This window comes from Talpa occidentalis, unplaced genomic scaffold (genome assembly GCF_014898055.3).
Source record: "Talpa occidentalis isolate TD23 unplaced genomic scaffold, MPIMG_talOcc4v2.1 talOcc4.13, whole genome shotgun sequence".
Lineage (NCBI taxonomy): Eukaryota > Metazoa > Chordata > Mammalia > Eulipotyphla > Talpidae > Talpa > Talpa occidentalis.
In genome coordinates this window covers 67,704,297-67,728,533 of record NW_023601322.1, presented here as the reverse complement: position 1 = coordinate 67,728,533, position 24,237 = coordinate 67,704,297, and the positions used below count along the sequence as shown (strand labels likewise).

The following is a 24,237-nucleotide window of genomic DNA, read 5'->3' as shown; positions in this document are numbered from 1 at the left end:
ACTGAAAAAATAAACATAATAGGAGAAAGAAAATTCAAGTGAATGCTAATAAAAATGCATCATGCTAGATTCTCAGTGTAATTCTACCAGTTTGAAGCCATTGAAGCTAGGCTCTGGTGAGGGACAAGGCAAAAAAGTTGCAATCACACAGAATTATATTCTAAAAATTATATTTACTTAGTGTTTTATTAATTTTAAAATACTTTTATTGTATTATGTCATGTCAATAGCACTGTAAGATAGGTGGAGTAAGTGTTGTGTTTATTGAGAATGAAATGAAATGTCAGAAATATTGAATAAATTACCTGAAGTCACACAGAGTATCTGAAGGATACTGGTGTTTTAACCTAGTTGGTTTCCAATGCACTAATTTTTCCTTTGAGCTGGTCAAAACTTGAATTTATGTACACTGTTAAAACATTGGAGAAGTAGACTCAGAAATTTTCTTATGAGTTACAATTCTCAGAGAAGTTATAAGCCCTCTGAAGGCAAAGGGCACATTTCTATTTCGTGTTGTTATTCTGAACTTGATTCTCCCAAGAACTTAGGAATGTGCTGTCATGTGCATGTGGTGCTAACATTACTGATACTCATGATGACATTGCTGCTTCTTTCTCTTTGTAATAGTGGTGACCTGGTTGGCAGCAAATAACCTTTTACTCAAAACTGTCCCCAGTTCTTTCTAACCTAAAGCCATAGTTGTATTCTAGATACTTTATGGTGTTTTAAAAAGTGAGATGTAACTCTTACCATAAGATTTAGCATTTTAAGGTATGCAGTTCTGCCATTTTTAGTATGTTCAAAATGTTGTGCAAAATTCACCATTATCTTACTATAGACATTTCCATCCTTCCAAAAAGAATCTTCAGACCCATTAGCAGTCAGTCTCGTTCCTCTTTCCTAACTTTACAAGTAGTCACTAATCTACTTTCTGTCTCTATGGATTTGCTTATTTTGGACATTTCATTTAAATAGAATTATATGTGACTTTGTGTGACTGGCTTCTTTGACTAAGCATGATGTTTTAAAGTGTCTTCTGGGGTATTGTATGTGTCATTACTTAATCCCTTTTATGACTGCATTCCATTGTCTGGATATACTACATTTTGTTTAACCATTTGTCAGTTGACATTTGGGTTTCCATGTGTAGGGCATAACATGATGCGGTTATGAACAACTCTGTACAGGTTTTTGAGTGAATGTACATGTTTTCAGTCCTCTTAGGTGTGTATAGTCATGTATCTCTTAATGATGGGGATATATTTTGAGAAGTGTATCACTGGGTGATTTCATTGTATAAGCATCATAGAGTGCAAGTAGACAGCACAGCCTGCGACACATCTAGGCTCTGTAGGATAGCCTATTGGTACCACCATAGAAAGTGTTGTTAATCTGGCTGTACATAGAAGTAGAACTTCAGGGTCATACAGTAATTCTGTTTAATTTTTGAAGAACTGCCACACTTTTCCACGGTGGCCAACAATATATGAAAGATCTTATGTTTTGTGAGGTGGGCCATTAATCACTTTGCAAGTGCATCTTCAAGCCTTCTTTTTTTTTTTTTTCATTCCCTTCTACCTCTACCCCCATCTATTGAAATTATATGCATTCTTCAAAATGTAGCTCTCACATGCTATTTGTTGTACAAAATTTTCTTGGATTACTCAAGCTAAAAGTGATTTCTCTCCCTTTAACGCACATTGGTATATCATTGTCTCTCTCTCTCTCTTTTAAAGATTTATTTATTTATGCATTCAAGAGCTGGGGTACAGGCCAGAGGTGTGGGGGGTGAGAGGAATCACCAGAGACAGAGTTGGGAACAGAACAAGCAGATTGACCAAAGTACACTGCTGAGGGGAGCAGCGGGTGAGTCAGGAGAGGTCTGCTGTGCCATGTGGGTTGTTCCCTGGCTGGCCGGGAATCGAACTCGTGCTGCAGTGGCTGCAGATTACTTCATAGGTTGCATCTTAACCCTTGCACCACCAGGGAGGCTCTCATTTTTTCTCTTTGACACCTTTGGTTATAGTTATTGAGGTCATGGAATAAATGGGAGAGAATTAGAATCCTTAACTTAGAATTTTAAAATGTTCCACGATGCAGATATGCTGTGTTTATATATATAATACCACATAATATATATAATACCACATCACACTAATGTTGTTTTGTTGGTTTTTTTTAAATGGAACAGAAGTTAACATATAAATACATGCCATCTCTAATTTGTAAAATTTCAGAATTTGAAATGATGGTTTAATCTATTTCACAACTGGCAAGTATATAAATCTGCAAATACCTAATAATTTCTTGGACTTGTACCAAGCTTCTTGTTATATAAGCAGTTACCTTTAGATATCATTTGACAGCTGGTCTACATTTACCTGTAGACATGAGTCTAGAATAGAATCTGTGTCAATTATATATTAAAGAAGCTTGGTTCAACATAGTATATGGCTTAATATTATTAACTCTGTAGTTTAAGAATTATTTTGTAAAATCATAGTATGTCATTAGGTTATAAAATGTTTCCGAATCATTTTAACTTTACTGTCTTTATTTAGCATATTTGGTGCAATGTCATTGTGAAAACTGATGACCAAATAGCCAAATATGTCAATAATGTTGTCCAAAAATACTGTGATCCTTTTTCAAAGATTCATTTTATTCATTTATGCATATAAGAACTGGGGTCTAGACCAGATGTGTGGGAGGTAAGAGGGTTCATAAGAGAAAGAGAGGGGAGCAGAACAGGCAGATCTACTGAAATGCACTTATGAGGGGAACAGCAGGCAAAACAGGAGAGGTCTGCTGTGCCATGTGGGTTAGCTCCCTGGCCAGAGTTTGAACTCATACATCAGTGGCTGGCAGTAGCTTGATAGCACTGAGACTTTAACCCCTATGCCAACAGGGAGGCCCTGTGATCCTTTTTTAAAATAAATCTATGAGGTAGTTGTGCCTTGTGGTTAAGAACACAGACTCTTGTACCTCTATGGTCTGGGTTTGAAATCTGGCTTTCCCATTTATTAGCTGTGTGATCCTGGAGAGGTACTTAACCTTTCTGTTCCTGATTTCCTGTATGTATACATAGTCCCTGCCTATAGATACTTGCATATTATAGACATAGGTATGTAAGTATTTGCTCATGGTTATATACATGATGACTCATGTTAATATAAATACATTTTTAAATAAAATAAAGATGCTACTGTTTTATTTATTTATTTATTTTAAATATGATTCCGCCTTAGAAACTGAGTGAAATACACACAGTTCACAAATTGGACTTTTTTTAAAAAAGATTTATTTATTTATTTGTTTGTTTGTTTGTTTGTTTGTTTATGCAAGCACTGGGTACAGTCAGAAGCGTGGGAGGGTGAGAGAATTCACCAGAGCCAGAGCTGGGAGCAGAGCTGGCAGAAGGACCGAAGTACACTGCTGAGGGGAGCAGCGGGCAGCAGGAGGGGTCTGCGCGCCTTGTGGGACCCTCCTCCGGTGGCCGGGGGAGCAGCCGGGGATTGAACCTGCGCTGCAGAGGCTGCGGGCAGCTTTGCAACCCAGAGCGCAACCGCTGCGCCACCGGGGAGGCCCTGGACTTTTTTTTTTTTTTTAAGATTTTATTTTATTTATTTATACAAGCACTGGGTATAGTCAGAAGCGCAGGAGGGTGAGAGAATTCACCAGAGGCACAGCGGAGAGCAGAGCAGGAAGACTGACGAAGTACACTGCTGAAGGGAGCAGCAGGCGGCAGGAGAGGTCTGTGCACCATGTGGGACCCTCACCTGGTGGCCAGGGATCGAACCGGCGTTGCAGAAGCTGCGGGCAGCTTCGCAACCCAGCACTCAACCGCTGTGCCACTGGGGAGGCCCAAGATGCTACTGTTTTAAATCATGTGTTTTTCACTTACTTTTATGAATGCTTTCATGACATTAAATATCCCTCAAAACATTGTTTTTGATGATTGCATATAGTCCATCTTATGAATATATAAAATATACTTATCAAATTCCCTATTACAGTTTTCCCCCCTTGTGTTTTTAATTGTAGTTAATGCTTTCACACCTTTTGTTATAGTTGTTGAGGTCATGGAATAAATGGGGGAGAATTGGAATCTTTAACTTGAAAAGGTTTAAAATGTTCCATGATGAAGATATGCTGTATTTATCTCCATAATATATATAATACTATATCATATCAATGTTGTTTTTTTAAAATAAAATAAATGAAAACGTTAACATATAAATAGGTAGAGAATTTGGTAAGTATATTTTGTATATTCATAGGATGGACTATGTGCAGTCATTGAAAACAATGTTTTGGGGCCTCCCTGGTGGCGCAAGAGGTTAAGTCGCAGCACTATGGAGCAATCCTCAGCCACTGCAGCATGAGTTCAATTCCCGGCCAGGGAGGTGACCCTCATGGTGCTGGAGGCCTCTCCTGTCTCCCCACTGCTCTCCTCAGCAGTGTATTTCAGTCATTCCACCTGTTCTGTTCCCCACTCTGTCTCTGGTGAATCCTCTCACCCCCCTGCACCTCTCGCCTGTACCCCAGGTCTTATGTGCATAAATAAATAAATCTTAAAAAACAATGTTTTGAAGCATATTTAATGGCATAAAGAAAGCATTCATAAATTTAAGTGAAAATTGTAGTGAATGGTTTGTATCTGCAAACTCTTTTTTGTCTGGCTTTCAGGTAATATTTTAAGGACAGATTTTTAAATGTGGAATTACTGAATTGAAGGGCATTTTGATAGACATTTCCAATCTGAGGAAGATTGTGCATATTTTTTAAGAAAATTACTTTAGAATTAACTTTGAAATTAAAGGATTCATGTCTATTTTCATAAGTTGATTTTCTTCTGACACTCATTTCAATCAGTATGTATTGAATACTTGCTATGTATGCTGTATTCGAAGACCCACTGGTAGAGCAGTGAACAAACAAGGAATGGTTTTTAGCCTCATGGACCTTTCTTGTCTATATGACTCTAGATATCTGGCAGTGGGCTAAATCTTACTTTCTTTTGTTTGAGAGTCAGAGTTGACTAAATAAAAACTGTGCTTTAATAACTTACCTATGTTATGCCATCTTTTTACTATCTAGTCCTGTATACACCTGCCTATGACCTGTGTTCCTGTACATGTTTTATTAATAAAACAAACAAACAATCAACCACTGCTTCTTAAGCTCTGTGTTAGCACAAAAGATATGCAATGAATCTGGTACGCCTGAGTTATACCTGTAAACATACCTGAAGATAAGCAGGTAGTTGGGAGACTCTTAAATTCCCTTCCTATAGCCTCAATAACTAATCTGGTTATATTTAAATTACAACTCACAAGTCACCTTAAATTGTAATTATTCTAACAGTAATTGATATCTTTAATTCATAAACAGGTTGAATCATTTATATTGGACCAAGAAGATCTGGATAATCCAGTGCTTAAAACAACGTCAGAGATATTCTTATCAAGTACCGCAGAAGGAGCAGACTTACGCACTGTGGATCCAGAGACACAGGCACGACTAGAAGCATTGCTAGAAGCAGCAGGTATGTTATTTTTTGTCTGCTTTGTTAAAAGCAGCTAAAAAGAATTAACTCGCTCTACATAAACTATATGAGATACCCTCATTATTTAATGTATAAAATTTGAAATCCTTTTCAAATTTGTATTTTTTATTCCTAAAGAAAAGTTGACATTTGGTATTTAAAAGATTCTTGGTGGAAAGTTTTCAGTAAGTGATATCTGAGGTCAGCACTAACATTTTCAAGGTATTAGATAATCAGCTACTTTTCAAGGAAAACATGTCTAATACCAATTACAATATAAAATAAAAATGTGGGAGATAAGCTTAGTTCATCAGATTATGAATCTTTTAACCGATTTAAGGAACTCTGCATGAATTTTAATATTTTTTCATTTTAGTCTATGTGTGACTTAATATGCATGGCTATTTTTGACTTAAGACATTGAACACAAACTTGGTACAAAATATACCAAACATTGCTAACTTCTTATTATGAAGTTGCAGGAAAGAAAAATCTGTGATGAGCATATGTTCTAAAAATAATAGCTACTTACCACATTTTATATCATACAACCTGCTCATTATTTGCTATACAAAGTTTCCTTTACACTGTAATGAAAGAAATTCATAAAATTGTTTTAAGAAGAACGTTAAATTTTTCTAATTTTTCATATTGCTGCTGATATATATTCACTTTTTTTTTTTTTTTTTTTTTTTAAAGTAGAAGAACTGGGATATAAGCCAGGGGCCTGGGGTGTGAAAGGACTCAGCAGAGACAGAATGAGGAGCAGAACAGGCGAATCTACTGAAATACAGTGCTAAGGGGAGCAGCAGGCAAGATAGGAGAGGTCTGCTGCGCCATATATGTGCTAGCTCCCTGACAGAGATCAAACGCAGGCCTTAGTAGTCAAAGCGCTGAGACTAAATCCCTGGGCCACCAGTGAGGCCCCCAATGTATTTTCACTTGTGTAAGTCTATTTATTTAATATAAATTATGCATATATTAAACATAAGAATTTTATCAGATTGATTTTTAAAATAGTGCCTAGAAATTTATTAAGAGTCCCATATAGCTGTATCTTAATATATCATGTATGTATCACAGATATGTGTCTTTTAATCCCATGTTAAAGCTATTAAAATGCAGAAAATTAAAATGCCTACAGAAATTTTCATTTAGTTTTAGTGCTGTAAGACGCATAATATTAAAGGTAGGTATTCAGAAAAATCACATTTCATATTGAAAGAAGAAAAACAATGTTGTATTTCACCAAATAATTACCGGGGAAGAGTAAGAATGAAAAGAAATTGTGTATTTTCATATCTATATTGGTAGAAAGAAAATAAACCTTGGAAACAATGATTTTCTGTCTTCTAAGACAGTAAGTTGTAAATGTTAAAATTTTGTGTACTTTGATGCTTAAACTCTAGACATTGTATAGATAGTCTTGCGATGACAGATAATATGTTAGGAATATGTTTATTTTATATCATCTTGTATTTCTTTTAACTTTATCCTATTACGGAAAACCGTAGGTACCATATGTAGCAGGTTGATATTTAGTCCATCTAATGTGTTTTTTGGAACTGATAGAAACTTAAAATTGGATTAAACTAAATAACTATCCAATAAAGACTTAGATTTAGGACAGGACTAGTAATAATAGTAATATATAGTAATAATATAATAATATATAATATATAGTAATAATAATATATATAGTGTGTGTGTGTGTGTGTGTGTATATATATATATGTATATATAATGTCATATTGCTAATTTTGTTGGCATCCTTTCCCTCTAGTCTGGATTTCTTGTGAGTCTGCTAGTTGTGATTTAGGTATATGTGCTGTATAAGACTCCTGAAATACAAGTGCCATGGGTATGCTCTAAATTTTTTTTGTCTGTGCTTTAGTACCTTACACTTACTTGTTTTGCTTATAGCAGAGTGAAATGTGAACTAAAGGTGTTTCTCTTCTGCAGTTCTTCTCTATGCTAATTTCCTTTCCTTTCCCAGACCAGGCCTGATTATAGGTGGTAGTACATCTTTGCTCTCTGGTTTAGGTTGACACTAGACTCTTGTGAGTACTGTCCTATAACCCTGATTCCATAATTAAGCATTTTAAACTCATTTCTGTTTTTCTGGGCACCCCATGATTCTTCCTTGGGGTCTGTTCTTTTGTGCCCTTTTCTCTAAAGTATAAATATACATACTATAAAATAAGTAAAGCATAAACACTGGGCAAAAACACTTGTGTTCAGAGACTTTAATACTCCACTCTCACCAATGGATAGATTAACTGAACAGAAAATAAACAGGGATATAATATCCTTAAACAAAGAATTAGACTACATGGATCTAATAGACATTTACAGGGCACTGTACCCCCAAAAACAATACATATTTTTCTGAAGTGCGCATGGAACATTCTCCAGAAGAGACCACATTCTGGGACACAAAACAAATATCAACAAATTTACAAAGCTTGAAATCATATCTAGCATTTTCTTGAACCATTGAAGCATCAAACTAGAATCAGCTGTCATAGGAAAGCAGGGAAATCCATTAATACAGGGAGACTGAACACAATACTGAAAGGCTATTGGGTTAATGAAGAAATCAAAGAGGAAATAAAAAAGCACCTCGAGACAAATAACAAGGAGACAACTTTCCAAAAACTTAATGAGAGGTTGCAAAGCAGTACTTTGAGGGAAATGTATAGCAATATAGGCCCACATCAAGAAACAAGAAAGAACACAGATAAAATAACCTTTTTTTGTCATCGCAAAGAATTAGAAAAAGAACAAACAAATCCAAAGGTCAGTAGAAGAGAAATAATAAAAATCAAAACAGATATAGGTAGTAAAGAAATTAAAAAGATACCCAAAGATTAATGGAACCAAAAGCTGATTTTTTTGAAAAGTAGACAAACCTCTAGCAAGGCTTTCTAAAAAAATAAGGGTGAAATCTCAAATACATAGGATCAGAAATGAAAGAGGCGATTCTGCAACAACACATGTTGCAGAAATTTGGAGGCTAATTAGAGACTATGATGAACAACTATACACTAACATTCAATAACCTAGAAGAGATGAACGAATTTTTAATTTTTTTAAATTTTTTTTTTTTTTAGAGATTTTTTTAAAGATTTATTTATTTATACAACAATCAGGGTACAGCCCAGATGTGCAGGAGGGTGAGAGGATTCACCAGAGACAGAGTGGGGAACAGAACAGGCAGACTGACGAAATACACTGCTGAGGGGGGAGCAGTGGGTAAGACAGGAGAGGTCTGCCGCGCCTTGTGGGACTCTTTCTGGCCGGCATCGAACCGGTGCTGCAGAGGCTACAGACAGCTTCACAGTGCTGCGCTCAGCCACCTGCGCCACCAGAGGAGGCCCTGAACAAATTTTTAGAATTACATTACCATCAAGATGAAATAGGGAAGAAAGAGAAATCCTGAGCAAACTGATCATAAGCTAAGAAATTGAAACACTAATCAAAACTCAAAAAAAAAAAAAAAAATCCAGGACTAGATAACAAGTGAATTCTACCAAACCTTCAGATTAGATTAACTAATACCTATCCTGCTCAGACTCTTCCAGAAAACTGATATGAAGGAATACTGCCAAATACATTAATACCAAAACAAAACAAAAAAGAAAAAGAAAGGAAATTACAGACCAATATCCCTTAAAAGCACATATGCAAAAATCCTCAATAAAATCCTTACAAAATGAATCGAAAAATACATTAAAAGAATCATATGCCATGACCAGGTGGCATTCATACCAGGGACACATGGGCGGTTCATTATCCAAAAATCCATAAAAGTAGTTTATCACATCAACAAAAGATAGATAAAAACCATATGATCATATCAATAGATACTAAGAAAGCAAGCATTTGATAAGATCCAGCATCCATTTATGATGAAAACCCTCAAGAAATGGGATAAATGGAATATAACATAATAAAAGCTATTTACAACAAACCCACAACTAATAGTCTCAATGGTGAAAACTTGAAATCCTTTCCACTAAGATCTGATACAAGACAAGGATTTCCACTCTCATCACTATTTTTCAACATAGTACTTGAGGTTCTAGCTAGAACAATTAGGCAGGGGTATAAAGTCAATTCACAAAAATCAATTGTCGGGCTTCCCTGGTGGTGTAGGGCATGAGTTCGATCCCCAGCCTGGGAGATAACTCACATGGTGCAGCAGACCTCTTCTGTCTCGCCCACTGTTCCTCTCAGCAGTGTATTTCAGTGCATCTACCTGTTCTGCTCCCCACTCTGCCTCTGGTGAATCCTCTCACCCCACCACAACACCTCTGCCCTGCACCCCAGCTCTTATATACATAAATAAATAAATCTTTAAAAATAAAACATTGAAAAAAAATTTCCTTCCTATATGCAAACAATGACATAAAAGAGGAAGAAATTAAGAAAGTGATTCTGTTCACTATCTTTCACACACACACACACACACACACACACACACACCTGGATGTGAACCGAACAAAGGAGATAAAAAGATCTATGCAAAGGAAACTCTAAGACATTGTTAAAGGAAATAGAAGACTCAAAGGAATGGAAAAATATTCCCTGTTTATAGATTGGAAAAATTAATATTGTCAAAATGGCATTCCTGCCCAAAGCAATATACAGATTCAGTGCAATCCCAATAAAAATACCCATGGCATTTTTGAAAGAACTGAAACAAACTGTACGTAAATTCATATGGAATCACAAAAGACCCCAAATAGCAAAAACAATCCTGACAAAAAAGATAATGGCGTCCTCACATTTCTAAGACATCAGATTATATTACAAAGCCATAATAATTAAATAGCCTGGTGCTGAAACAAAAACAGACACAAAGACCTATGGAACAGGATTGAGAGTTCAGAAACAAACCCACACTTATATGGAAAGTTAATCTATGGCAAAAGAGCCAAGAATATACACTGGAACAAGGATAGCCTCTTCAATAAATGGTGTTGGGAAAACTGGACAGCTGCATGCAAAAGAATGAAACTCGATCACTATCTCCACACCACACACAAAAATCAGTTAAAAATGGATAAAAGACAGATGTAAGACATCAAACCATAAAATACATAGAAGAAAACATAGGCAAAACATTTCACTATATAAGCTTCAGTGATGTCTTTAGGGATTCATCCCCAACAGCAAGAATAACAAAAGAGAACATAAACAACTGGGACTGCATTAAACTTAAAAGCTTCTGCACAGTAATAGAAACCATAACTAAAAAGACACCCTATTGAATGGGAGAAAATGTGTGCATACCATATATCTGACAAGGGACTGATAGCAAACATCTACAAAGAATTGATACAAATGAACAAAAAAAGACAAATAACCCTATCAAAAAATGGGCAGAAGAATGAAATAGACATTTCTCCAAAGGAGACATTCAGTGTTCGTCATCACTTATCATCATAGAAATGCAAATTAAGACCACAGTAAGATACCATCTCACACCTGTGAGAATGGCCCATATTGAAAAGGTCAGAAAGAAGTACTGGTGAGGACATGGAGAAGAGAGAGAACACTCCTACACTGCTAGTGTGAACGCAAACTGATCCAGCCCTATGGAAAGCAGCATGGAGGTGTCTCAAAACTTTAAAATGGATTTGCCATACAACAGGAAAAATTAAATACTAATTTGAAAGGAAAATTGCAGACTGGTGTTTATTGCAGCGCTATTTACTATAGCTAAATTATGGAAACAGCCTAAATGCCCAAAAACAAATGAGTGGATCAAGAAGATGTGGTATATATGCACAGTGATCAAAATGATAAATGTATGCCATTTGCAGCAACATGGATGAAGCTGGAAGTGATAATGCTAAGTGAATTAAGTCAGGAGAAAGGTAAATACCATATGGTGTCACTAATAGATGGAATATAGAATAACTGAGGATCAGATAAAAACAAGTAAAAACTGACACTTGAAGGTTGACTACAAAACCAAAACATACAGAAGGGCTTAGGGGTCAGGGGCCATAAGAACAAAGAGGGAAGGAAGTACAGTGGACTGCAGTGGTGGACTATGAATCATGTGGTGGTAAGGACACTACAGTGGCAACACCTAATGGGGATTTCCAGATATTACCTCAATTAAAAATGAATGAATTAAAAATAATTAAAGCAATATGAAATGTATTAAGTAGATAATGAAACCTTCTTATTGTTAAGGTTTACATATACTTCTGTTCTTTCCCCCTTGTGCTTATATAAATACATGTCTATGTTTGAATATACATAATTTAAAAAAAATAAAATAGGCTTATATCATGCAAAAGTAACTATTTTTTCCCACTTATTGTGAAATACTTCCATAACATGTTGTTCTTTCTCCTTTTAAAAGATAATATTGTATTGCTTGGGTGCCTGTAATTTATTTTACCAATTCCTTATTTAATAATACTTACATTATTTTCAGTTTTTAAAAATCTTTTAATTGCAGTAACATTCTCTTATAATAGCTATAGAAGTTTTCTGAGAACATATTTTCACTTAAGCAACTGTATATATTTCATCCTGCATCTACCACCAAATGTGCAGTCACCATCCGTCACCAACAAGTTGGCCTCCTCTGTTCCTTTCCAATTCTGTTAACCTCTGGGAACCACCATTTTGTTGTCAGAGTCTAAGGATTTATTTATTTTTTTTTGTTCATTTGCTTTTTTTCCCCTTTATGTTCCAAATGGGTGAAATCATACAGTATTTGTCTTTCTCCTTACTCATTTCACTTAGCATAATCCCTTCAAGGGCCATCTGTGTTGTTGAAAATAGCAAGATATGGGGCCTTCCTGGTGGTGCAGTGGGTTAAGTGTCAGCACTATGTAGCAGTCTGCAGCTACTGCAGCACGAGTTTGATCCCCAGCCAGGGGGCTAACCCACATGGCACCGCAGACCTCTCCTGTCTCGCCTGCTGCTCCCCTCAGCAGTGTATTTCAATTCATCTGCCTATTCTGCTTCCCACTCTGTCTCTGGTGAATCTTCTTACCCTCTGCACCTTTGGCCTACACCCCAGCTCTTGTGTGCATAAATAATTAAATCTTTAAAAAAAGAAAATAGCAAGATAATCTGTTTTATGGCTGAGTAGTATTCCTCTGTGTATTCATACACAGATATATATTTTTATCTATTCATCCATTGTCTTGGACACGTGGGTTGTTTCCCTGTCTTAGCTATTGTGAATAATGCTGCAGTGAAAATAAGAGTGTTTGCATCTTTTCAAATTAGTGTTTTCATATTCTTTAGGAAATACCCAGAAGTAGGCTTATTAGATTATATATGGTAATTCTATTTTTCTTTTTGAGGAACCTCCATATTTTCAATTTTTTCATATCAGAAATAATGCTGCAGTTTATATCCCTAAATATTTGTAACTTTTCTTACTTGTACAGCTATCTTCAGAGGACAGATTCTGACAATGTGGTTATCACTACATCAGAGTTTATTTACATTAAAAAATTTGATAACTATTATTGAATTGGTACCCCAACAGGTCTATTAATGGTTTTTGAGAGGACCTCACACCCCAACCAATTTTTTATGGTCAATTTCATAGATTATAGTAATTTTATATTATCCATATAAATTATCTAGTAGCTCTTTGTGAATGAGATAAATCATTGGCTATTGATTTATTTCCAGTTTTTTAACTTTATGGCTTTATGTAGAATTTTTTATTGAAATTTTAGAAATTATATATATGCTTATCTTTTCATGGATTATATCAGCATTGTAAAAATTCTACATGATAAGTTCTACATGATAAATTCTATATGATAAAATTCTACGTAGTATAATATTAATGTTATTTTTTAGTTTTAATTTTTTACGTTTAGATCTTAAATTTACCTGGTATTTATTTTTGTGAATGATGTGAATTAGAGTTCTTACTCAGTTTTCACATGGTAGCCAATTTCTGAATAGTTCTTATGAAATAAGCCCTCTGGTCTCTACTGATAATGAAATGTAATCTTTATCATATATTGAATTTACAGATGATCTAGGATATTTTTGAGGGAGGGGTCTCTGTTATATACTCTTTTTTTTTTTTTTTTTAAAGAAATTTCTTTTTTTTTTTTTAAGATTTATTTATTTTTATACAAGAATTGGGGTACAGGCCAGAGATGCACAGGGGGGTGAGAGGATTCACCAGAGACAGAGTGGGGAATAGAACAGGCAGACAGACCAAAGTACACTGCTGAGGGGAGCAGCGGGCGAGACAGGAGAGGTCTGTCCCACCATGTGGGTTTCTCCCTGGCCGGCAGGGAATCGAACTTGTGCTGCAGTGGCTGCGGATTGCTTCATAGGTTGCGTCTTAACCCCTGCGCCACCAGGGAGGCCCCTCTGTTATATACTCTTGATATAATTATTCTTTTTCAGTGTGAGTTTCATATTATAATTTGCATAATATCATAATACACTATATTTTATTGGGTAAGTTTTCCCTTTTTTTTCTGGGTTCTTCAAAATTTTATTGAATATTCTCATTTTCAGCAATAATAGGTGATTTTATCAGCTAAATTTTCTCTTATGGTAGTAATTGATTCATCACTGAATCTAAAGAAAAAGATCTATGACAACTTAGATATCTGATAGTCCTACTGGACATGTGGACTCTGATGGACAGGAATTTTCCCTTATTGACCTTTTCTTGTCTTAGTGTCAAGCACCTTATAAGCACATAATAAATATAAAAAAATTAAAATGAATTTAATTTACAGTGTTGACCCAGAACATGGTTCTAGGATTTCAAGCAAAGGAAGAAACAATTGGATATTTTATAATATTACAGAATATCCTCTTCATTATTACTGAAACAGGTATAGACAAATGGGATCCTGTACTTGATATCTTATAGTATAGCTATATATTTTGAAAGAAATACTATTCATTTGATATAAGCATCATATTAAGTTATACTTGGATTTAGATAAAGGACAAATTAATATTATGTACCATGTGAAGGTGAAAGACTAAAACAGGTGGATATGCCTTTTGACGTTAGTGACCCAATGAAAATTACCAGCCTTACCTTCTGTTAGCCTTATCTATGGAGACTATGCCATTTTTACCTTAGATGATAATGCTTACAAATGTAATTATAATTTGCATTTTTTACTTTTTCTTCCTCTGCACAACCTGATTGATGCATACTTGAAGGAATTGGCAAATTGTCCACTGCTGATGGTAAAGCTTTTGCAGATCCTGAGGTACTCCGGAGATTGACATCCTCAGTAAGTTGTGCACTGGATGAAGCTGCTGCCGCACTGACACGAATGAGAGCAGAAAACAGCCACAATGCAGGACAAGTGGACACGTATGTGTTTATTGACTTTCTTGAGTGAATGTTGAAATAGCAATTTTTGATTAAACATGTATTTTGGAGGGATTTATAAATTTTAACAAATGGATGTTAGAGTGGATATAAGTGTATTTTTTTAATATGGATATAAAATGTATGTTTTATTTTCTTCATTCCCCTCATTCTCTGAGTTTTCTTGTGGAATGTACTATATTAGTGTCTGTGAGATCTCCAAACTGAATAAAAATCCAAACTAAATAATTTCCATTGCTAAGGAAGTTATTTATTCTAAAAATTGTGAGTTTATTCTATTTAAAATTTAAAAATTAGAGTTTATTTTAAACTCTAAACTAACAGCTTGAGCATCAATGCATTAATCTAGGTGCTTGCTAAATATGGTTCATGGACTAGCAGCTTCAGCATCTACCTGAGAGCTTAAAAATGCAGAATTTCATATTCTACTTTAGATTTACTGAATCAGAATATGCATTTTAACAAGAAACACAAGTGATGTGTAGGCACATTAAAATTTGGAGTCACCAATTTTTAAAATCATTCTGCAATAACATTTTTACTTAGTTTTTCACCTGCTATTAAAATTTTAACCCATAGGATTGTGTCTTATATGTCTTTGGGAATCATTTTACCGGTAAAGTTTAAAAACGTATCTGTCTAATGCTTTTAAAGGCATTTAAAATTTTAATATGTTAGAATATTTTGAAGGAAAAAAATAATGGCTATTTTCATACTCAATTTATTGCCTTACTGGCTTGCTTGCTGTACACAAATACTTAGTATTGCAAACAAAGATGCTCAGTTAAAAATATATTCATATTTTTGTTACTGTATCAACAGTTTTCTATGTATGGCTATTTTTAGTATGATTATTATTATTAAAAATACACATAATACATTTTATTATTAAAAATTCAATGTCATGATCACACTATCAACAGTGTGAGTGCAAAAAAAAATTATACATTAAGTCCTTGGTTGGAATGCTTTACACTTTCCACAGAACAGGAACTAAATTAATCTGTTAAATGATGAGTCACAAATACAGTCCTCAAGGTGTTTTTTTTTTTTTTTTTTTTTTGCTCATATATGTGAGCATTGTCTAAAACATTTCTTCTGCCACCATTGAGTTCACTGAATTCTCAAATATGCTGTAATCTGTAGCTTCCTTGTCACTTCTCTGGCTCTCCTCTTCTGCTAAACTTTGTTTCCTGGCAGTAAACTAAAACCTTCTACCACTGCCATAGCTACTGTTTCTCCTACTGGTACCACCACAGGACCTTTTTTTGTGGTTTGGCAAAATATTGGCCTCCACCACCATAGGAATCAGAGCTTATGCTGTCAAAGTCTCCTCCTTTCCTGGGTCCAAAATTTGAAGATTGATTGTTGTAATTGCCAAAACCATTGTAGATTCTACCACGGTTGCAGTTGCTTCTGTCATTACCACATCCATTGTAGGTAACCACTGCCAACATATCCACCACTACCATGGCTGCCACCAAAGCCACCTTGACCACTATGGTTTCCTCCATGACTAGTGTTGTTATTCCCACCAAAACCATCTCTATGACCTCCACCAAAGTTTCTAGAACCACTTCTACCTCTTTGGCTGGATGAAGTACTGGCCATACCTTGCTTAGATAGGGCTTTCCTTGTGGACATTCGTAGTGTTGTCTACAAAATCACACTCATCAAAGGTTACAAAAACAGAGCCTCTTTTCTTGCCACTGCCTTGATCAGTCATGATTTCAGTCACTTCTGTTTTCCCACACTGCTCAAAATAATCTAGGTGATGCTCTTCAGTGTCTTCTTTAATGCCACCAACAAAAATCTTTTTCAGTTAAATGGGCTTGGGGTCTTTGAGAACCTTCTTTTGACATAGTCCTTTTTGGTTCCACAACTACAACTCTTTCCATCCATCCTTCTTGTGTAGCATTGCATTCTTGGCTGCATCCACCTCCTCCACTGTGGCGTAAGTGAAAAACCCAGAGCCTCTGGATCACTTGGTATTTGAATCTGTTAACACACAGTCTGTGGGCTTTCCCCATTGTGTAAAATGACTTCTTAGTCTCTCATTGGTTGTTTCAAAGTTTAACCTCTGATAAAGAGCTTCCACAGCTGTCCTAGCTCCCTGGGAGACTCTAACTTAGATATGATGGCAGTGGAAGGGGAGACTTTTAGATGCTTAGTTGGTGGCATCCACAGGCATAAAGGGAGAATGGTTTATTGTTACAGAACCCTGACTCTTTCTGTGTCGGTTAATTGTTGATTGTTTTGTTTGCAGTCGCAGTCTGGCAGAAGCTTGTTCAGATGGGGATGTGAATGCTGTTCGTAAATTGCTAGATGAAGGCAGAAGTGTAAATGAACATACAGAAGAAGGAGAAAGCCTGCTGTGTTTGGCTTGTTCAGCTGGCTATTATGAATTAGCACAAGTAAGCAGAAGTAATCCTTAGTGATTAAAATTGTGGAAGTATTTTGATGATTTATCTGTTTTCATGGCTAATAAGAGAAACTTGATAGATTCCATGGTCTTTCTTTTTGGCAGTTGGTAAAGTTGAAACTGTAGATAATTTTATTGCCTATGCATACAACTGGCATTGGTCCACTTTTCTACCATTTACTCAAAACTAGTCCTCATGAATAAGAAATACATAGAAATGGTATTTTAACCTTCTCTTTAGCACTAGTACACAACTATAATACAAAGTAGTGATTTGTTTTCATTTCATTTAATTCATTTAAATTACCGCAGTTCATTTACTTTTCTCACTCTACGTGAGACATGTGCTTAACCAATTAGTTTCTCACTTGTGAGTATAGTTTTGTTGTTCTTTTTTTTTTTTAATAGAGGCATGTTTTATTTATTTGTTTGTTTGTTTGTTTTTGTTTATACATGCACTGGGTACAGTCAGAAGCACGGGAGGGTGAGAGAATTCACCAGAGCCAGAGCGGGGAGCAGAGCAGGCAGAAGGACCGAAGTACACTGCTGAGGGGAGCAGTGGGCGGCAGGAGAGGCCTGCGCGCCATGTGGGACCCTCCTCCAGTGGCCGGGGAGCAGCTGGGGATCGAACCGGCGCCTCCGAGGCCACCGGGCAGCTTCGCAACCCAGCGCTCAACCGCTGCGCCACCGGGGAGGCCCTTGTTGTTCTCTTTTATATAACCCAAACAATATAAATCATTTGACAAGAGAAGATACATTTTATAACAGGATGGCTAATCTGATTACTTAAAGATTAATAAGTAATAGTGTTATAAAATATAGCATCTAGCCTGGTATTTTAAGCAGTGAATATTAGCATGTTTTCCCAAAATGTGTTTCTTTTTCATTTTTCCTCTAAAAGAATATCTTCTAAATTCAGTACATTCTCTAGAAATAGTACTAATAGTAAGAATTAACAGTTCCTTCTTGTGTGTCTGTTTTAAAGGTATTGCTTGCTATGCATGCTAACGTTGAAGACCGAGGAAATAAGGGAGACATAACTCCCTTAATGGCAGCATCCAGTGGAGGTTATTTAGATATTGTGAAATTATTACTTCTTCATGATGCAGATGTCAACTCCCAGTCTGCAACAGGTATGTAGAAAATGATACATTAGTTGGAGGAAAACCAATTGATAATTAATTATAACCTGTGACAATGAAAAAGGTCCCTAGGGAAAACTAGTTGAAAACCGACAGAAAACTCTTATCCCTTGTTCAGAATCTCTGAGTAAAATATAGATTAATATCTTCAAAAATCTTTAAAACACACTTAGAGTCTTGTAGATCAAGAGTAACAGTTTTCCTATTGTTGACAATTTCCTTTTTTCTAGAGTATTTGTAATATATAGAAAGGCAAAATTAAAAACTACATTTCTTATAGTTCTTTGTCTCATTTAGATACAACTACTTTTGACTTTAGATTAACCTGAAAATACTTACCTTCAGATTTATCATGTCAGGTATAATAAATGCATTTACTAATAAGATAAGCTTATCAGTGTTCCATACCATTAAGTAAATATTAAATGTAAAAGTAATTTTATTTTTAAAATATACAATACTCCATAGGAGGGATTTTAGGTTTTCTGCCAGCCATTTTGTCTTAGTTGTAACATCGATATACGTAATTACTTGAGACTGTTAAACAGTTAGATTCTGAGCAATTTGAGTTCTGATATGATAATATTTTGCTGAGCTTTTAAAACAATCTTCAGCCCTATACTGTTGAATGATGAAACCCCCTTAAATAAACAGAAATCTTCAAAAGATCAGGGAAGAAATGTGAAAACTCCCAAACATATATTTTTGTAAATGAATGGCAAATCAATAAAATTTGATGAAAAAAAAATTAAGTGACAAGCCAAGGGGTGAGGACTTTTAAAGAAAAAAATTTTAAGGAATTTTGTTGAGGGGTATTTGTATTTGTCTTGCTGAGTCACATGGTAAATGAAATATTATTCAGCCATTAGGAGAGATAAAATGTTGCCATTTACAGAAAAAGGGAAGGAGTTCAAGGAATTACATGTAGTAATGCAAGTTATAATTTAGAAAATGTTACTCAGAAAATGTAAAGTGTTTCTAAGTTGTATAGTAGTAGAAGAAAAAGGAATACTTTGAATGATTAGAATATTCTGAATGATTAGGGTAATTTTGAGTGATTAGAATGTTGAATGTGATTTTTCAAAATGGCATTGAATGCTATTAAATAAGCTAAGAAAATATTAAAAGTTGTAAATTGATATTTATAATAAATCCTAAGAATGCATTTTGTTTTTAGCAAATATTTCATATATTAAGAAAATTGTAAAAGATCATACTATTAGAGGCATATATGTGGTAATGAAGAATAATATAGACTCATTTAAAGTTTGTTGAATATTGTTTAATTATTTGAGTTACTTAGGTCAAAATGTATTTGTTGTTTATTCGTTTTTTTGTAAGCTCTGTGCTTGGCCAGTTGGAAGACATGATAACTAAAATCTCTCTGTCTTCAAGTAGGTTAGCTTTGAGTCAAAGAGACAATACGAAGTAATATAGATAAAACAATTAAAACTATAATTCAATAGAATATGAAGTAATTAAATGCTATGGCAATAATGTAGATGACTAAGAAGCCCTTACTACTGTTGCTACTGCTCCTGCCACTACTGGCACCGAGCCATTGCTACATCACCCTAAGGTGTTTCCTTAGGGAAAACACCTTGATATTTCCCTTTTTCTTCTGTTTTTATATGAAATACAAGTATGGAATGTGAAAACTGGGCTGTGCCAATCATTTATTGCAATTCGCAGTTTAAATAAATTTGCAATTTATTTGGTGTGCACCCTTTAACCTTTGAAAATCACTCCTTTTATCAATTACATCAGAATGTATCTCTCATAGTTACATAAAAGAAAGCAATGCATTTGTTAGAACCATCAGATTTATTTGTCTCTTTATAAAAGTATATCTCATAAAAACTTTTGAAAAATGAAGAGAAGTAGATAGGATAAAGGGTTACTCTCTGAAAATCTCTGTGGCACAGAAATTCACACCACTGTTACCATGTTAATCTCATGCCTTACAATATTTTTGTATAGTTACATACTTGAACTCACCATAGTCTACATGCAATTTTGTATCTGACCACTTATTTTCTACTTTATTAACTATTCACAAACATTTAAAAGAGTTGTATAATCTATTGCATTGTTATACCAGTTTTTTTTAATGGAGGTGAGATTCATTGTGGAATCACAGCAAAAGATTTTAAAATAGGGTGCTAAATAACTTGCTTTTGATTAGTAACATTAATGCCGTGTACATACTTGTTTGTTCATACTTAGCAAAGAAGTTGCTGCCATCAAGGATATTTTAAATTTCTCTTTGAGGATTCTTGGAGATCATCCAATTCCTTGGGGTTTGAAGTTGCTTTCAGCTAAAAAAAATTTTGATTTTACATCAAGTTGCTTTTTTACTTTCACGTCTCTGATTCATTGCTTTTTTTCAGGAGAGTCTTTTTTAATTTCCTTGTTTTTTTGTAACTTTCTAGTTTTTCTCCTGTTAGTTGATTTCTAGTTTTATACCACTGTGGTAAGAAGAGATCTTATGATTTTAGTCTTGTTGAATTTGCAAAGAAAACGTTCTATGAGCACTTGAAAAGAATGCATATTCTGCTGTTGTTCAGTAGAATGCTTTATCCGAGAATCCAGACTTTAACATGAGTACGTGGAAGCAGAGATGTAATAATGGTACACAGACGAAATGGGAAATATAACAGGTAGAGGTGGGGACTTAAGGTCCTGAGGTGCTCTCCATCTCCTCTCTGTTGTCTCTGAGGAACTTCTAGGGGGAAGTCTGAAGTTCTTTGGAACTCAGTTTGCAAGCACCAGATTATTCCAACACCTTTATTTTTCAAAAGGTAGTAGGATAGACATCTTGAGAGAGGAATGGGCTTGCCTGAGGTCAAGTTCAATTTTTAATTAACTTAATTGTTTGGCTTAACAAATTACGCCTACTGCTTTCATGTTAGAATCACTTAGGGAGCTTGTTAAAAATACATTTTCCCAGGATTCGTCCTTTCATAGTCCAAAGCAGTGAGTCTAGAGAGAGACCAAAAACCATGTCTCCACATGCATTTCTATGGAGGGGATGTGGAATGTGCTGACTATTCTAGGTATCTGCTTTTACTTAAGTTTTCCCTTTGACCCCAGAATGTAGGGTCCCACTTACCCTTGATGTATAGATTAAATGTAGCCACTTCCTTTTCTTTTTCAAAGCTTTATTTATTATTATTTTTTTAAAGATTTATTTATTTATTTATACAAGCACTGGGTACAGTCAGATGTGGGAGGGTGAGAGAATTCACCAGAGCCAGAGTGGGGAGCAGAACAGGCAGAAAGACCGAAGTACACTGCTGAGGGGAGCAGCGGGCGGCAGGAGGGGGTCTGTGCGCCATGTGGGACCCTCCTCCGGTGGGCCGGGGAGCAGCCGGGAATCGAACTGGCGCTGCAGAGTCTTTGGGCAGCTTCGCAACCCAGCGCTCAACCACTGCGCCACCGGGGAGGTCCTCAAAGCTTTATTGAGAATATTTTACATACCATAAAATTCACCAGTTTTTGTGTACCTGATTTTTAGGAAATGTATGGAGTAGAGCAGTCTTCAATGCAATCTAATTTTAGAACATTTCCATCACAACAAAAAAATTCCTTGTGCCCATTTGCAGTCACCCCCAGTATCAAACAGTATTAATCTGTGTCTTCAGGTTTAAGATTGTGGACATTTATGTTATTTGGACATTTATAGTATATATTCTTTTATATTGGAATTTAGGAAAATCTTTAACAAGAAAATTAGGATGATGCTTCTAATCAATATGACAACAACAAAAAACCCTTAATGATGGTTCTAGTGGTTTATGTAAGGAGATTAAAAAGATATACTAGAGAAATACATTAGCATAACTTTATATTTTGTCATAATTTTGTATTTCCTTTTATTCTTTGTTAGGAAACACTGCACTAACTTATGCTTGTGCTGGAGGATTTGTTGACATTGTAAAAGTGCTGCTTAATGAAGGTGCCAATATCGAAGATCATAATGAAAATGGACACACCCCCTTAATGGAAGCAGCCAGTGCAGGTCATGTGGAAGTTGCGAGAGTTCTTCTAGATCATGGGGCAGGAATCAACACTCATTCTAATGAATTCAAAGAAAGTGCTCTTACACTTGCATGCTACAAAGGTACTTTCTAAACATATATGAGTATTTATAGTTTTTTCCATAAAATCTTTGAATATTTGAGTATTGAGTATTTGAGTTAATTTTATATTGCTTGTTTTTCCTGTCCTATAAATTATCTAGCAGATAAGAGATTATATAGCAAGTCTATTTAGCCTGTATTTCCTATAACATAGTTTCACAGTGTATGTTTATTATTTTAACTCAAATTTATTCAATTAATTATAAAGACAGCTAAATTCTTAGCATGACTTTAAAGGATTTCCATTATTTAATAACTTTTGTTTTATATGATTTTTCCAACCTTTGTTTCACAAATAATACACACTCAATAATAACCACACTGATAGAAAAAACCTGAAAAACAGAGTATCTTAAAGAAATTTTACAATGACATGTAAAGATTTAAAAAGCACGTAAAGAATATTTTCAGTTCATTTACTTCCAGTGTTTTTAAGTATATGTATAAATAAAGACATACAGACATATATAAATAAAACAATTGTACCCTTAACACTTACAATCTGTATTTTATTTAGTGGTATGTTGTGGACATTTTCCCATCTTAATAACTCTTATAACTTGATGGTCACATAGTATTGTAATTTCAGTTAGAAGTAGATTCGTTTACGTTTCATAAAATCTAAATTACCAATGATGTGAATAAAAGAAAATCTTTTTCTCTTGAGCAAAAAATCAAGTCCAAAGATAGGCTATCTAAGAGCTATTATGGCAGTTCCATTGCAGCAAGATCTCAGAATTATATTTTTCTCTTCTACCATCCTACTATGTAGTTTCTATCATCAAGATTACCTACGATCCATGATGGTAGCTAAAGCCCCAGCAATTCATGTTCTAGGAAGGATGAAGAGGGTAAGGGCAAAATGGGGAATGCCTTCAAGTTTAGTCATATTACTTTAAGGAGTTTTCCTAGAAGTTCTGCCTTAAATCCCTACTTACTTCACATTGACTATACATAGCAGCAAAAGAGACTGGGAGATGTAGTCTTTTAGTCAGACATGTTGCCACTCAGATGAAATCAGAGTACTGTTTTTAAGAAGAAATGAGAGATGAATATTGGGTAGGGAACTGGCAGTCTCTGCCAAATACATCAGATGGATCCATCATAATTGCCTATTTTTGGACAATTGAATTGTTCCCAGTTTTTCACTATTATTAAAAACACTGTGATTACATCCTTGTACAGACATCTTTGCCTAATCTCTGATTATTTCCTTAGGATAAATTCCTGGAAGTGGAATTGCTGGGTCAAAGGGTATGGACATTTTTAAGGCTTTTGATACATATTGCCAAATTGCCTTCTAGAAAGGTTGAACCAATTTACACTCCCACCAGCAGTGTTTGAGAGTACCCTTTACCCCACCCTACACCCTCACCGACACTGGGTATTATCATTCTTTTTAATATTTGCCATTTTGATAGTGAAAATGGTGTTTAATTTTATTCGCGCTTGTTTAGTAGGAAGGCTTAATAGTCTTTTCATCATTTGCCTTTCTTTTTTGAATTGCCATTTCATGTCCTTCATCCATTTTTCTATTGAAGTGTGCCTTATTGATGATTAAGACTTTTTATATATTAAATATATCAAGAGGGTTTGAAATTATTTTGAATGGA

At 35.1% G+C, this 24,237-nt stretch overlaps 1 protein-coding gene across 5 annotated transcripts in view; it reads left to right on the top strand.

The window, feature by feature from the left end:
- The window catches only part of ANKHD1 (ankyrin repeat and KH domain containing 1), a 132,077-nt gene that overhangs the window by 23,273 nt on the left and 84,567 nt on the right, over positions 1 to 24,237 (top strand). For all 5 annotated transcript variants that reach the window (XM_037509152.2, XM_037509151.2, XM_037509150.1 and 2 more), the window contains exons 2-6: positions 5,395 to 5,548; positions 14,744 to 14,900; positions 17,185 to 17,332; positions 18,326 to 18,473; positions 22,372 to 22,605. In XM_037509152.2, the coding sequence (XP_037365049.1) occupies positions 5,395 to 5,548; positions 14,744 to 14,900; positions 17,185 to 17,332; positions 18,326 to 18,473; positions 22,372 to 22,605 (841 nt within the window). The remainder of the gene's footprint in view (positions 1 to 5,394; positions 5,549 to 14,743; positions 14,901 to 17,184; positions 17,333 to 18,325; positions 18,474 to 22,371; positions 22,606 to 24,237) is intronic.